At 41.4% G+C, this 17,255-nt stretch overlaps 1 protein-coding gene across 1 annotated transcript in view; it reads right to left on the bottom strand.

Annotated features, from left to right (window-relative positions):
- Positions 1-17,255, bottom strand: part of FAM91A1 (family with sequence similarity 91 member A1) — a 253,107-nt gene that overhangs the window by 188,984 nt on the left and 46,868 nt on the right. Inside the window, exons 2-4 of the mRNA XM_069220714.1 lie at positions 8,017-8,101; positions 3,645-3,796; positions 3,101-3,158 (exon numbers count right to left, since the gene is read on the bottom strand). Of these exons, the coding sequence (XP_069076815.1) occupies positions 3,101-3,158; positions 3,645-3,796; positions 8,017-8,101 (295 nt within the window). The remainder of the gene's footprint in view (positions 1-3,100; positions 3,159-3,644; positions 3,797-8,016; positions 8,102-17,255) is intronic.

Here is a 17,255-nt window from a genome sequence, read left to right as displayed (position 1 = left end):
GGAGGTATTTGGCTGACTTGCTCTGACGGCAAACACTGCGCTTGAGCCCACTCCGTTGTTGACCGTATTGGGTTATGTATCGGACATGCCCAAAACAGTATGGCAGTCCATTGCCACATCCTTACTACTAGCCAACGGCGAGGTTGTTATACACTGAGGGAGTAGGCTCTCACTCAAGATAGCGGACTGGATCGAAAGCCTCATGTACTGTGACAATACAAGTGAGCTGTAGGTAAACTTTACTACCACCCACCTCTAGACCACAAGACATATGTCAATCTTTGTGAGCTTATCTTTTGACATCAGACTCCCAAGACGCATCCACTTGATACACACCTGTAGCAATATGCAATGGATCATCCCTGCCCTACTCACCTCCACCCACCACAAGCGCACAAGAGATTGTCTTCTGTAATATGGATCTTTGATCATATTGCATCCAGATTTTTGTCTGTTTTATTGTACATGATCATTGGCTCTGCAGGCTCCGTCATTGCAAGGTTTTGTGACTGGAATGCATAGGTGTACTGCGCATCATGTTTCTTTAGTAATTGACGATGTGCAATGCTATGTGTTTGTATGGTATGATTTATAGTAAACGATAAATAACGTTTAAAAAAATATATTTACCACGGACCCAGATCCAGCTTGAAGGCGGACAGAGATCCTACCTTAATCTTTCCCCAGGCACTGAGGGACCAATACATTTCACCATGCAGAAATATCCACCTGATGGAAATTCTGCATGCATAAATGTAAAACGTTAATGTACTCAAGGAAACCAAATGCTGTCACTATTCCTTGAGTAATCAATCCTATGCAACCGAATTCCTAACTTTTAACGAGTGCCCTTTGAAAATAGGGCCATTCATGTTTAGTTTTGTGAGGATTTCGATTATTGCTTAATATTGATATTACATTGATTATAGAGAGATCTAAAGCCCTTATTGTAACAACCATATTAAGTATAGCATAGATACAGGGTACAAGCTAATTCACAGTGTCACATGTGTCAAAGTCATATCTCCCAGACCAATTAGAGCTGGGCCAAAGAAGTCAAAACAACAGTTAATTACAGTCGTGTAGTCTTGGCATACTGGTAAAACATAGATTTCCACCAAACAGATATGTTCAACTGTATTCGACTATTCTGGAAACCGGCATTGTACGGACAACTGAAAAATTATATCAAATTCATGTATTATGGTTAACTTCCATGGAACAAGAAGGTAAATCAGACGTCAGAAACAGCTTACTTTAAAAAGCATTTAATATAAGTGGCAGGGTTATTTATGTACAAGAGAAATGGTCAAGTGATATCGCACACTGCTCCTACAGAGTATTGTTGCCCACATAGAGGGCAGGAAATTAGTATTTTATGGATAAGCAACAAAGCTTAATGGAGTACAAAGTCCCTGCTCTCCAGCAAAACTATATGAAGTTTACTCAGCACATTTGAGCTTCCAGATGCTTACTCATCCTCGAATATTGGTTCACTTTTTCAGGCACAATTCCAAATAATTATTAGGAGGGCGTCTAACAAGGGAGCAAACAATTTAATTCCCTATCATAATTCTTTATCAACATTATTTGAAGTATTGTGAATTCACTGCTTACCCATAACGTGTTAGTACTGGGAAATTCCTAATTTTTGTAAACTGAGTATCAGTGGAGCTTCTGATCATGAACGCTCTATTTTCCCTTTCATTTGGAACAGCTGGTCTGACCTTTCCCCCACGCAAACAATAAGAAAACATGCTATTCCATATGAAATAGCCCTTATTTTCACACAGAGTGCGAATGGTTAAGACCATTTTTATGACATGAATCCACTCCTTCTGCATGCCTATTGTCATTGAGATATTTGACTTGCATGAACGTATTCACTTCTCCCAGATAATGATACTAAAGTACTTTCACAGACTTTATTAAAGTATTTGATTTAGTTTTCTCTTCTTACTTTAGTATTTGTGTTTCATATTGTATAGATAATGGGGTGTTAAAAGTTAAAGAGGAACAAAATTGCAATGGTGCAGGAGGAGAAGGGTTGGGAGGAAGCAGGAGAGAGGAAAAGTGTGCACAGACAGGGGAGGGCTGGAGAGAAGAAAAGAACCTTCAATTACTGTTGCTCTCTTTTATGTAAGGGCCAGCCTGGCAAAGTGCATGAGAGAATTACCAAAGACAATTTTCACATGCATAGGGGCTTTCCAGGCACAGCCTTGACATATCCCACTAAAACCTGCATCTGGTGCACCCCCTCATCTCAAACAGCACTCTTCATCTGACAAAAAGTTGTTTCAACAGAAGCTGCAATGTAGGCGCTGTTCCTAAGTGTTCTTTCTCAGCACTGCAATTCCATATTACATGTATTTCATGAAATAGATGAGCAGTGCAGTACAGATATAGATTTTCCGGTATAATTCAGAAGTACAACTGTAAAAGTCAAGAACTATGTGTGCAGATCCACATATGGGTGAAGTGCATACAGGGGAGGGGCCAGCTGACTTCAGCAGGTTACAATCATCATGCATGCCCACTTCGCTGATAGGAGTCAATACACAGAAGAACAGCAGTTGTGCATCAGCTGTCGTAGCATGCATGGAGGGTCTGGTGCAAACTGCACTTACTTCCAAGCCCTCATCCACCCCACAGGTCCTAATCATAAATCGGTACGAGCAGCAAGCGCACACTTGCAATCAACAGGTTGCCCCCTCGAATACCAAGTATTCTGATTCACATTCCTTTTTTTATGATATTACAGAGCATGCATATTAGGAAAAGGCATGTTTACCCTTTGGGGCAGCAGGTGCTTTATTATTGCACAACTCAATGGTAAAGATTTAATCAGACTAGAAAAGATGAAAGAATAGATGGACCCCCTCGAGATACGAAACTGTGACAATGAGGGCAAGCAAAGATTTGCTGGAGTAAATGCATGAATCCTCTTAACTGCCAAACCCAGCCACATGATCTGTGCTCCGCCAAACTTGTGAAAACTGCAAAATCCTTCAATGGATTCTGCGTGGATAGAGGCATCCTACCACAAACACAAGTGATAACTAACAATACTGAAGTAGGAATTTCATTAGAATGTACTTACAGTCAGCAGCAGTAAAATTGGGCAGTGAATCATAGCTTTTTTCAGAGTTCATGATATCCTTTTGAAGACAAAAAAAGATATGGTATATTCATTTTTTTGGACATTAGGTACAGCTCCTGTGGCCTTAACATGACATGTCTCAAAAGAAGCAGGCTATCCTTTTCAGACTATGTGATATCTTAGCCTCCTGTGGACAGTAATTGGTAGAGCTGAACGACCTTTGAAGCCACACTGAACTCTGAAGAGATGTTCCATGATACACTGAATATATTTTCCAGTACTCATGCATAGCTTATTGATACCTGCCCACAACTTCTGAGGAAGCTGGCTTAACCTACTGTGCTAGGTGAATCACTTTATCCGCTTCCGTAGCACAGACATATTAGGATATATTGCCCAACCACCATTATAAGACTAAAAGATAAAAACACTATGCGACTGTCCGCCATAAACAATCAATTTTACACACTTCCTTAGGGCATAAAAAGAAACAAAAAGGTAAGATTAAATGTTTGCAAGGGGGTTTTAGGAGAAGATTGCTTACCTCCATTATTCCAATGTAATAGGAAAAAGGCGTGATCCGCAGACCCTTGACCATGATGTCAGATAGATGGTATGGGTACAGAATGAGATGTTCTCTGCTGTACTTAAGCAGCTCCTCATAGTACTTGCGCTCCTCTTTTTTCACATGCTTAACTGTGAAATAAACATTTCTTCAATGACTCGTTATAGTACACAATTATATTTATATTGCACCAATATATTACTTCAAACACAAGCTTATGAGTCAATGCAAACGAAGCAATTAATTCTTCCCACGGAGAGGAGAAATTTGAACCAAATCAGAGGTGCCCTTTTAAAAAAAAAAAAAGTTTAAAACCATATTGCTTGCTCCAGATATTTTCTCTTGCCGCAGTTGATAGATAGTTGCAGCATTATTAATGCAGATTGAAAAACAACACTGACAGAAGGAACAATATTGCATATTTTCACCAGGGTTGTTATTTCAATGAACAATCTGCCAGGATTGTAATATGAAACAAAAACATTAGGAAAGTCTAGTGCCGAAAACAAAGTAGTGCCTGTAAACTAAGTGTGTGCGGATGTATGATCAGACTGGATATGATATTAAGTGTGATAATTCTCTTTAATAAAAGTATGATATTATTAAGAATTCTTTCAATATCCCCATCTTTGAGTATTTATAAGCGAAAGGGGAGCACTGGTCACATTATATTGCGACACAAGTCCGGCAGGAGTAGTGGAAACAAACAATAATCCAGCCATAAAAGTACTGGACTATTCCGTGAAAGTCTGGGCTTGGGATCATCAATAATTGAAGGGGAGAGTCCTTCACTTAGCAACTGTAGGGAATGCTAAATGTATTTATTGTTTAGAATGAGTTAATTATTATGCATACTTTAGACTCCTGATTAGCTGGAATTCTTGCGTACAGCTAATGGTACTCACGCTGACCTGTTTTAGGAATATGGGATGATAACCCATAACCCAGGGGGATCCGGGTACATAGTAGATTTAAGGCACAAGTAGTCCCCAAGGGGATAGTGTAGCCCTTTGACTTCCACAGCAATAGCTCATTAGGAACCCTTCTTAAAAAAATAAAATAAAAAAAAAGGATTACTTGTACATTTAATGTAAATTATTCACATTTTATCAAATCAATCTCAAAATCACGCAGCAGTAAATATTGTAAAAAGGTGCTCCTATGCGGTGACAGCGCAGTGCAAAGTGTCAAGGTGAGTGAAAGGTGCACTGGTGCTATATACAAACATATACATGTGATGGAAGGGAAGGTATGATGTTTTTAGAGATGCGCTTCTCGAGTATCCTGATGCACCCTCAAAATTAAAAACAGTTCACATTAGAAATTGGGAACATGAGTCATTTGTTTTCATTTATACTCTAACCTGAGAAACTTAAGTAGAATGAGATTCATAAATTGGGTGTCCTTGTCCACTTTTCAGTATTGACAGGAAGTTTACGTAATCTTGAAGTATGCATGAGGAGATGGGAAGATCCTCTGGTAAGTCATACGCCATTTTTGGTTGATATTCAATGCCCCTTAGGATTCCTATTTTCTTACATATGATTTGTTTAGTTTAATGTGTCTTCTTGAAATTGGCTGTCCTGATGATGACCCTGTTCCAATTACCCTGGCATTTGGTCGAAACGTTGACAAAATTTCTAATGTGAACTGTTTAAAATTTTGAATGTGGATAGGGTTACTCGCGAAGGGACTCTCTCTACAAAAACATCATACCATCCCTTACAGTTACATATATATGTTTGTATATTGCACCAGTGCACTTTTCACTCACCTTGTCACTTTTTTTTCAGAGCAACAATCAGGCATAGGATATTACTTGGAATGTGATTAACAGAGTGGAAATGGGCATTACAGGAACTTAGGTTGATCAATGCTTGATACATAAGGCAGTCAAATGGGTTTATACCCTCACAAGAGTGAGAAATGGTCTTCACCAGTCCATGGATTGCACCAGCTTATTTCAAAAGGTAGCTGTGCCAGTGAAATTTCTGTCTCTGTATTCAAGTGTCTACATTTATAATGACAGTTTGGTAATAATCAAGTGTCTCTTTTACACAATGTTGTTGCTATTTGCTCGACAAGGTACATGTTGCAAAATTCTTTACCATTGTTTCACAGTATTGTAAAGTGTATAAAACAGAAAATGTGTGCATTTTTAATTAAACAAAAAGCAGCAACAACTTACCACCTTATTCCCCTATTGCGTCACAATTGTCTCACAGCTGTACTATTAGATGGACCAGCATGATTTTAATTTATGGCTCTCATCAGTTCTTATCATAAATCTTAGCTGTATTGCTTAGTGCTTTGTCAAACAGAACCACCTACAATGCAAAGTAGTTTGCCCCCCACCTCCTGCCAATATTACAATATTTTGGAATTTCACCACTAAAGCACCTTCCAGGTTTCTCCAGGTACATTACATTCAGTTTACTGACAGACAACAGACACTGAGTATTCTTCAAGCACCATTATCAAAGCAGCCTCCTACCATCTATTCTTTTGATGTAGCCTACATGCGCGCTTTAACAGCTCATCTATTTAGGGCCAACAACATTCTGCCCTCACCTTGCACTGCATTGGGCTGCACAAACGTATTCGACCATCAGAAACCACATACAACAGACTCTCTTGTACCAAAAGTAAAGTAAGTGCAAAGATGCATTTATTTATATAGGGTGTCCTGCTGTTGCACTGATTTCTGTACGCTACTTTAAGAATCATGTGCTGTCAATATTTGCATACACTCACCAAGAAGGGGTTGAAAGTTTGTGGACTTGTACGCTAGTATTATACTTCAGCAACATAAATAGAGGAAATAGAAATGTTCAAGGACAACCAGAGTTGAGTTAACAAAAGAGCCAACACTAATCAAGCCGTTTTTTTTAAGATAAACAACATTATCAAAGGTAGATTACAGCAACTGCTCATGTTGCAATGGATTGTTCGAATGAACTGCTCTCCATTTTATTTAAAGCAGTCAACAACACGCTAGTCCTTAATTTCAAACACACAGGATCTGTATGTGTGAAAGCTGTACTATGCAGTGGTAGGGGCAAAATAGCATGGTCCTATATTATAAAATTAACACAAGGTCCTAATTTAAATGCCTGAAATGTGTAAAATGTAAATGACACGTAGTACTGAATCTATCAAAATGCCACTACTCTATGAAAAAAAGTCCCTGATGTTAACTTTGATACAAGTGCAGTATGTCACATTTTAAATTTATGTCAGTTAATAGTCTAGTTGTGATTCAATACACACATCAACTATAAGAGGACCATCAGAGTTCAGAAAAGGTTCTGTCAACATAGGGGAATCTGTCCTACACTGAATAGAAATTATTTCCCAAAACTCAATCAAATGCTCTAGCTGCATTCTACCCATTTTAGATCACAAGCAGGTAGATGATAGACACTGCAGACATCCACACACATCACCGGTGATTGATTGTACATGCAATTTACCTTTCCTCTTTTACTGAAAATCAACAAAATACCACACAGACTCAGAAGCTTGCCACCTAACAAAACAATGATCACCCTGCTGTAAAGGTGCCAAGACACCAAATACAAGAGAAACAAGAAGGGCATTTGCTTTTAGAAGTTGCCATCTGTTCTTCCCATGCCACTCTTTTTGCAACTGTGCGTACTGCTAAATATCCTTTCATTGTTAACATACAACGTTCCCTTGAAGCTCGAGTTAGATTTCCACTATGTAAATGTATGTAAGCAAGGGAGCAACACTAAGGAATGTTACAATACCAATAGAAACAAATCTTTCTTGAAAGCAACAAACAGGGCAACACAACTTTTATGTACTTATACCACACTTAGGTAACCACCATACTGCCAATGCCATTTATGGCAATTTCAGCTATCAAGCACACAAACTGTGTATCGTTTCTAAGTGCCAGTCTTCACGCACGGGACTGGATAATTGACATTCTTATTATCTCTACTCTGAAACCCAACAAAAATGCCCTTAGATGAAACACATAACCAACAATACATTAAGAAGGCTTCAGCCTTTCATAAACCAAGGCTGTGTGCAAAGGCACCCTAGACCAACCCAAGGTAATATGAGGGCATGCCAAAGACAAAACACATGCTATAACAGGCCTAGTTAAAGAATTACACAAAAGGTCTTACCTGCTTTCTACAAGCCCAAGTGTTAACATCACAAAGAACGTTTAAATCTTTACCAATTAAAGAACAAGAAACCTGCATAGCGACCACAAATTAACACTGCTAATACTAATAGGTTTTTGCACACATCGACTGTAGCACCTATGAAACGTCCAACTACAAAAGGGGATTTAAAAACCCAAAAGGTGCCTACTCACCTAAGTTATTTCTGTAACGCAGCTGATTACGAACGCTGTAAAGAACAACATGTTTTTCATACTCCTTTTGTGAGTTTCCAAGACTCTAGAAAAGGGAGACAAAAGAATTTAGTGAACAAATTAGACGGTAAATGAGTTCAGTTAATACGCTTGAATTACTAAATTTCAAAACATAAAACGGGCTGTTCTAGTCCCAATGGAGAAAAAGCAAATTTCAAATAACAGTACCGCTTAGATTATTCTCCAACTCTCCCTTACAGATAAAGTAGTTTGTCATTTTCAACCATTTTTAAACAAAGCTGGGCTAAGTGCTATGTCCAGAACATCTAAGTGAAACGTCATCAAACAAAAACAAAAAAAGTCACTGCAATTCGAAATTCCACAACTTTTCGAAACATAAAATGCCTTTCCAATTGCAAATTTCTCCAGTATAGAGGATTTAGCATCAGTGTCATTTTTGGCAAGGAGGGGGGCTAAAAAAAAATAAAGCTGACACCAGAAAACCCGTAGGTTTGTATGTATTCAGAAACAATGCATGTATTTTCCCACCTCGGAAATGCATCTAAATCTATGCCCCCATCTCATCTTGGAAAGGTAATCTTTTCCAGAGTGGAAAGAGAAATCCTCTTATGTAATGGGAGCTCAACTGAATATGTTTCTCCACATAAAAAAAAATATTTTCTATGTGTAAAAAATGGTATGGATTCAAATGAACATTTCTGTATTATTTGCTCATGCGGTTTATCTACTACAACGAAATTAAACACAACTACTACTGCTGACATTGTAGATTTTTTAAGGACCTCTATTAGGATTCTTTGTAAATCCACACAAAATTAAACATCATATTCAAACACAGGAAGAAGTTCACATAAGTAGATTTACACCCTTTTCAAACTGAACTTTGTGAATAAGGCTGGGTTGTGTCAGCTCCAAGAAACTACATGAAACAGAAGGTTAGGTCTTATTTATTTAGGAAGAGAGGAATCCACCTGACTGGAGAGATAGTACATTCCAGAAACAGCTGTCCTTTCTAGATGCCAGTCTCAAATAATACTCAGAATTCTTCAAGTTGAGCTCAGTCATATAGCTGACAGTAAAATGGAGCAGCCTGACTTTACCCACAGACCTCTTGTACAAATGTATGTTTCATCCTCATTTTATTTATTCTATTTTATTAAGCCTTGGTTTCTCTCTGTGACACTCTTAGTGAGGTATAGAGAGGATAGGCATAAAATGATAAAATGACTCATCAAGTTGAGTGAAGGTCTATGTGCAACTTATAGATCACAGATTTAACTCCCGAGAGGTGCACTTCAGACTTTGCTACTTGTTAGGTCCGTAAATTGACTTCTTTAAGTTAGGGAAATATAAAACTTATTTCCAGGACGGAAAAATATATAAAACCTGTGGTAGCAGCCTCAAGATGAAAAAGAGGTTGTCGTTCTTCCAGCAGGACCGTTTATGCAATAAATCAACATTCACAAAGATGTGTCGAAAAACTCAACTTTGAGAAGATAGTTTAGTTTTTCACCTTACTATTGTGAAATTAATAATTTTGGCACAGTTTATATCAAACTAATCCTCACTTATTTCTAATAAAATGGTTCTGTATAAAATACACAGAGAAAAGAGCTGTTGCTCTACTGCTGCTTAATGCCACTGTAACATAAAAGCTCAGAATAAATATAAACTTGCAGAGGGAAAAATATTGCCATTGTACATAGAATATCTTTGCAAAAGGTAAACTTGCATAGAAAACTTCTGCACATATTTTACAGCTGGGCTTGATCGATGAGACCAAAGAAGATCCTGCTACAAAGTAAAAATTATCTGACAACGAAGAAAAAAAAAAACTTCTCAGGCAAAGTTAAACCAGGAAAATGTTCAAACCTCGCCAAGGGGCGAAAATGAGGAACTTCTCAAATTGTTGTTACTGATAAAAAACTTTGCGCACCCCTAGAATAAAGACACAAACATGCTAATATCCGATTACTAAAGAGCTTTCATTTGTTCAGATGCAAGTCAACATCTGAAAACTGCGAGGACTGCACAAGACCGGCCTTAATTTCTAGGGCGTGGGGTTTATGGCGGACAAATATATTGACAGCAGAAGACAAAACACCACTGCTGGTCAAAGGTAGGCAGAGCTTACAATTACCCTTTGCACGGAGTTTATTTCTCTGAAAAAAGACAACAGCTCTTCACACAGCATTTCTTGTGTGAAACAAACCAACAGCAGATATTGCCAATATATAATGTAAGGCCTTCGCAATTTATTTCTGATGCAGCGACTTGTTTGTGATGCTTAAGGCGCTAAAAAGCATCCTAAAATGTTACCAGACCATTCACGGTAAACAATTGTGCACGCCTAAATTACCTTTAATCTTCAGACTGCACTATGCCCAATCTCTGTATCTGGAAGTCCTTTCAGTGCTATCAAATAAACTACAACGGGTGCAAAATGCTGATTCTGAAATGCCCTAGAAGGCAGTCTATTAATCATGGCTAAAGTAGCGTCACTGGTTACCAGTAAAGAAAAGGGTAAACTGTAAGGCCATGATGATTACCTTTAGAGCAATCCACAAAACGTTGCCTCGCTTCCTCTGAAGGAGACTTAGTGAATATGCTCCCATCAGAGAGCTTCGCTCATCAAACAAGAGATTTCACTGCATTCCCGCGTTCAAAATGCTATGAGGGGAGGCAGCTCCTTTTCTCTGGCAGCTGAGCCGTGGAACGATCTCCCAAAAGAATTGAGAGAGATTAAAGCAGAAGCCCTTTTTAAGAAAGGTCTAAAGATCTTCCTTTTTTAGGTCTTGCATAGGCAGCGCATGCGTTGTCTCTTCAACACATGCTGTATTTACTCCTTTGGCTTTTAGCATGCCCACCGTTTTTTATTCGTTCCATCATGTGTGTTAGAAATGGGGTCTCTAGTTGGCAGTCGATTTGCACCCTGTCCAAGTAGGGACCCTCACTCTAGTAAGCATAAGGGAGATACCTGCTTAGATAACACCTGCTCACCTCCTTCGTAGCTTGGCACAAGCAGTCAGGCTTATCTCAGAGCAATGTGTAAACCATTTGCTGATAACACACAGTAACACAGTGAAAACACTACAAAAGGAAACCACACCAGTTTTAGAAAAATAGCCAATATTTTTCTATTTAAAACAAGACCAAATATGATAAAAAAAACAACATACAGTAATAAAAATATGAATTCTGCAAGATTTACTTAAACATACAGTTTCTTGAAGTCAATAGCTCCACCTGGGGCTACTACGGCATCGTGATCAACAAAACCAACAGTTCAAGCTGGCTGCGGTGTTGCGAGCCAGCTACGGTGTCGGGAAGACCCGCAAACAGTACCTTGGATTTTAGGGCATCGTGATCCTCGGGGGAGCTCCGGAGAGCGGCGTCGCTGACGTCGCAGTGTCGGTTCTAGAGTTGGTGCAGGAGTCATCGGGCCCTTGAAGTCACTTGCGTTGCAGATCGAACTCCGGGCTGATTAAGTCAGGGGCGCTGGAGTGGATGGCGTCGGGGCTGCGGTGGGAAGCAGGACGATGCGACGTGGGGTGCTAGGCCACGGCGTCTAGCGGCGTTGGTGAGACCAGGGCTGCGGTGTGAAGCAGGGCGGTGCAGCGTGCGGTGTCCACAGGTCACGGTGCAGGCAGCATTGTCTTATTTGAAGCGCTGTCGTCAGTAGGCCAAATCCAGCGGTGCAGGACGGTGCTTCGTGACCCTCACGAGCAATGTCCACAGGCCACAGTGCAGGAACGGATGCCTGGTGACGACACTAGAGTCAATGGTGCTGACGTCGGTGGACAGGTATTGCGGTGCAGGATGGGACGGTGCTTCGTGCTCCTCATAAGCGGTGTTCACTAGCCACGGTGCAGGCAGCGGTGCCGGTGTCAGCAGGAGTGTCGTCGTCAGGGAGGCCCTGGAGTGCAAGGCCCCTAGGTCGCGGTGCAAGCAGGGGCTTGGTGAAGTCGTCTGATGACAGCGTCTGTGAGACCAGGGTTGCAATGCGAAGCGGGGCAATACGACTCCGTGCATCATCGGCAGGTCACGGTGCAGGCCAGCAGCATCGCAGTGATTTCTCCTCTTGAGCAGCACAAAACACACAGTTCCCAGTGCTGCAGGTCGAGGAAACTGAAGTCTTTGGTTTCCCTGTGACTTCCAACAGGCGGCAAGCTCTACTCCAAGCCCTTGGAGAACTTTCTCAAGCAGGACACAAAGCAAAGTTCACCTTTTGCACTCTTTTCAGGCAGAAGCAGCAACTGTAGGCCAGTCCAGCAAAGCAGCACAGCAAAGGGACAGTACTCCTCCTCTAGCTCTTCTCCTTGGCAGAGGTTCCTCTTGATTCCAGAAAGATTCTAAAAGTCTGGGGTTTTGGGTCTTTTTCTTATACCCCGTTCTGCCTTTGAAGTCGGCAAACTTCAAAGCAAAGTCTCAAGTGTTTGCAAGATCCTTCCTTGCCCAGGCCATGCCCCAGACACACACCGGGGGGATGGAGACTGCATTGTGTGAGGGCAGGCACAGTCCTTTCAGGTGCAAGCGACTACTCCTCCCTCCACTCTAGCTCAGATGGCTCATCAAGATATGAAGGCTACACCCCAGCTCCTTTTGTGTCACTGTCTAGAGGAGAGGTGTAAACATCCCACCTGTCAAACTGACCCAGACGGGGAATCCCGTCCAGCAGAGTCACAGAATGGTTTAAGCAAGAAAAGTCCTACTTTCTAAAAGTGGCATTTTCAAACTCACAATCTAAAAAACAACTACACTAATAGATGTATTTTTAAATTGTGAGTTCAGAGACCCCAAACTCTATATTTCTATCTGCCCTCAAAGGGAATCTGCGCTTTAAAGTTATTTAAATACAGCCCCCATGTTAAACCTACGAGGGAGATCCGATTCTGGCAGTATTTCACTGTTAGGACATGTACAAAACACCAGCACATGCCCTACCTTTTAAATACACTGCACCCTGCCCATGGGGCTACCTAGGGCCTATCTTAGGGGTGCCTTACATGTACTAAAAGGGAAGGTTTGGGCCTGGAAAGTGGGTACACTTGTCAGGTCGAATTGGCAGTTTAAAACTGCACACACAGACACTGCAGTGGCAGGTCTGACCAGTGTTTACAGGGCTGCTTATGTGGGTGGCACAATCAGTGCTGCAGGCCCACTAGTAACATTTGATTTGACTTTACTAGGGACATACCTGTAAATCAAATATGCCAATCATGGGCAAGCCAATCAACAGTACAATTTACCTAGGGAGCCCTTGCACTTTAGCACTGATTAGCAGTGGTAAAGTGCACAAAGACAACAAACCAGCAAAAACAGACCTGAAAAACATAGGAGGAAGAGGCAAAAAGTTTGGGGATAACCCTGCAAAAAGGGCCATTTCTAACAAAGTGCAGTTAGAAATTCCTTGCTTTTTAGCAGTAAATAGTTGCCATTTGTCCCTCCTTTTGGTGTGTTGTTCCTTCCAATGGACACTGGTCCTATTACAAGGCTCATTGCACTTCTGCCCATTTAAGTTACTTCTAGCACACTGTGTTTTTATTGGTTTCTGGCAGTACCACAATACGTTCAATGTTTTTAGTTGCTCCGTTCTTGTTTATCGTTTTGTGTCTGCAACACAAGCGAGTCCGCCAGAGGAGCTGCCTAATGAACTTTGCTGCTGCCAACCTCACACCCCACCGCTGACGGCCGCTCCCCTTCACCCGTTTTCATTTCCGTTTCCCTCACTGAGTTAACCTCTCACCATGCCCACACAGTACACCCTTTCCTCCTTTTTGTTTCTATGAGCGCCCTTACTTTGTACTCAATATGGAGGGAGAGGGTGGTCGCTTGGGCAGGATTACGAACAACACTAGTCCCTTCACAGATGAACAGAAAACTCTGGCTCTACCCATTTCCTTCACTTCCCAAAACTTTAAACCACAGCGCACGTGCTGGAGGAGCGCGCTACGGGACTGGCTCTTGATTGCCCTTTAATTTGTAATCTTCTTCCAGACGCAAGGGAAGAAAGTAAAAATTACAGAGGTGGGTGTACCGGGGGTCTTCCTACCTGCGACGCTCCACCACTTCTGCTACTCACAGCTTTGTTAGAGGGTGCTAGGTGTTACTGCTGCTGTACTGCGTGAGCCCGATCAAAGAAATAGTTATGTATGTGTGGGCCATGCTGGCACTGTGGCTCGATCGGCATGAGGCCAGCCGGGTGCTACACATGGAGGACCGCTTTTTGCATGGCCATTAAAGCAGAGCGCTTTGAAGTTCCCACGTCTTCACAAGTGCATAATGTTTACTACAAAGAGTACTGCTAAAATACCAACAATTCCCCAGTTAAATCATAATCTAAGTGGAAAGAGAAATCTAAGTGGAAAGAGAAATCTAAGCGGAAAGAGGATAGCTGTTTTCTGAAACTTGAAAGTATAATTTGCTACTTCCTTGGTGGATATTTCTCCTTCGACTAAACACTTTGCATTACAAACAGCTATTTGAATTTTTAAAAAATACGAAGAACAACATCAGTATAGCTTTTGTAGTATGTTCCAGAACAGCGAGGCCTGCACTATACACTTTCTATGCTGCAAGTGAGCTTGTGGAGATGCCAGCCTGACCAGAGTACAGCTGGATGTACTTTTATGGCATTAGTCAAGCGTTGAATAGAGCACACCAACACATATGCTAAAAAAAACAGTGTGTATTGTATAGCTCCACCTCAATCCTCAGCGGCACAGCACCCAGGATAATGTGCTGCATGGCTAACCACATATAAGGTCCAAAAGGCAAGACCTAATGGCTATGCCAAAGCTTGTTCTAGGGAAGCTTTGTACTAGGGACGGTTTGTACTAGGGACGGTTTGTACTAGGGACGGTTTGTACTAGGGACGGTTCGTCGTGCTGCCTTGAAAGCAGCTGCCGCGCGGCACAAATGGCAGTTCAGCACTACATAGAAATGTATTTGTTAAATCAATCTAATACATACGTTTCATGATCTTGTTTAAATGGCAGTATAATGCACTACACCAGAGAGACCAATAGTTTTACAGCCACCACTGTGCAACAAAAAAATATAAATAATTACACGATCACCTCACACTTAAAGGGCAGGCCAGGCCATCACTGGAAGTCGAGAATCAACATGAGTAGACTTGACAGGAAAACGAGGAAACGAAAGAAAATAAGTTCTTATTTCAAAGGGTGTCTGGCTCAACACTATGTTAGAGAAACAGGAAAGCGAGCACAAACCAATTACTTGACTCCCACATTTTCAAATAAGTCTAAAGACAAAGGCTGGCATGCCCATCACACCCGCCCCCATGCACGACGGATGAACTATTTACTATTTCAAGCAATAATTAGATAGGATCAGTGTCTCTCACGCTCACGGCTTCTGACAACTGCAGAAAGGTTTACAAGAGGGCAAGGGAGGTCTACTGTCTGCCGCCGAGTGTCACCCAGCACTGTGCCCAAGCTGGAAAAAAACAAAACGCAACAGGATGATGTACCTCCGGCCCCAGATCAGCTCAACCGCCACTTAAACTATTAGTGCCGTCAGTGGGCAGTTCTACCAGACCGTACACTAGGACCGCAGGGAATGTTTCCATTGACGAATAAAGGCAGCATGCAAACGCAGAGAAAAGTATCCACTCTATATTGTTCTCACAAACCTGCGACAGTCTAGATGGGGCAAGACTTGACTTCACTGTGCTTCGATGAGAACAGGTGACATACCGAATTTAGCATTCTTACTTTGCTATCTGTGTTTACCCTCAGACAAAGATAATTTAGAGGACATAAGGGCACTGGGTAACAGTTATCTGGTTTTTCAGTGAGTAATCTAATATTTCCACGGCCTGCTCTGCTGAGGTGCCTCGTGCTTTCATAGCCTGGTGGCCGCATACAAACCCGCAGACTCCAGGAACCACGGAAACAGACACTGCCCTCATTAAATTCGAACTGACATCACTGATCTATGGTTCACTAACAGATGACACAAGAATAAGAACTAATTCTATTCACTACTACTGTGACGCTGGCAAAATCTATTATGTCGGTGAACTGCAAAAAAGATTAACAAAAGGTCAAACACGTGGTACTATATACAGTGTTATGTCCCTCAATTCTACGTTATTTAAATATTGTAAATCAAAGCGAAGTCCTGTGGTCATAATTCAAGTGTTTTTAATGTCCCAGGACTCTGGGCTGGCTTGAAAACATGGGAATTATGTACACAAAGAACACCGAGACGGGGCAGGTGATGCCGCAAACTTCGGACAGGTCCCAACTCAGTAGGACCTCCGTTACTTGGTGCTTTACCTGATGCGGCCCATCCACTAGTATGAGGAGGGTCCCTGCATTGTACTAATATTCCTTATTATAGGTTATATTTACACATAGGATTAGGTAGTTTAGGTCCTGAAGAATCGCGTTAGATCCATAGGACATCAATAGCGAGAAACATGTTGACCTTCTGGTGAATCGTACAGGGGATCCTGTGCGTACAATTCCTAACCTCAAATTGAGTGAGGAAGTGAATAATTTTTTGGGGAGCGTAGACCTTGTTCTTTTCTCTCCCCACTCTTTGGTTTTAATCATGACAGTGGTTGGATTATTTAATAAAATTTGCCTAACCTCTAGTTATTTTTAAATAGAATTTTTCCAATCCTATACCCTATTCTTTCTAAACCGGGCATATATCTCAAAAGATCTCCGGCAAAGAGCCCCCCCTTGAGGGGCCCGTCAGGCATTGCAGCGCCGGCCTGACGTGGAGCAAAGCCCGAGGATGAAGCATGTCACCTTTGGTGAGTGAGGGCTCTTGTTCCAAAATAATTAATTTTCCAGGGACCTGGCTTTCTTTCTTCTTTCTTCTCTCTTTTTTACGATCTTTTCCTTAGATCGGGACCCAATGTGGTTTTCCTGATTATACTTACGTTGTGGAACTGTGTATACCTTGTTTTTGCACAAAGAAGGCTACATCACCAATTATAAATGGTCATAAAAGTCCTTGAACAATTGGGGTCATCATCTCATTTGTAACAAAATTGATATAATTTTCAACCTACCCCCCCCCTCCCAAGCAAAACCCTGGAGTTAAAACTCCCCTGACTTTCCTGACAATTGCCAAATCCCTTTTGTTATTCTTACCCCTCTCAGGTGTTACCTGAGGAGGGTCACCATATCGCAAATTCTGTTCTACTTAGTTTCTAGCACACCGCTACATTTTACAAG

Source organism: Pleurodeles waltl, chromosome 2_2 (assembly GCF_031143425.1).
Source record: "Pleurodeles waltl isolate 20211129_DDA chromosome 2_2, aPleWal1.hap1.20221129, whole genome shotgun sequence".
Lineage (NCBI taxonomy): Eukaryota > Metazoa > Chordata > Amphibia > Caudata > Salamandridae > Pleurodeles > Pleurodeles waltl.
This window is presented reverse-complemented; position numbering and strand designations above follow the sequence as displayed.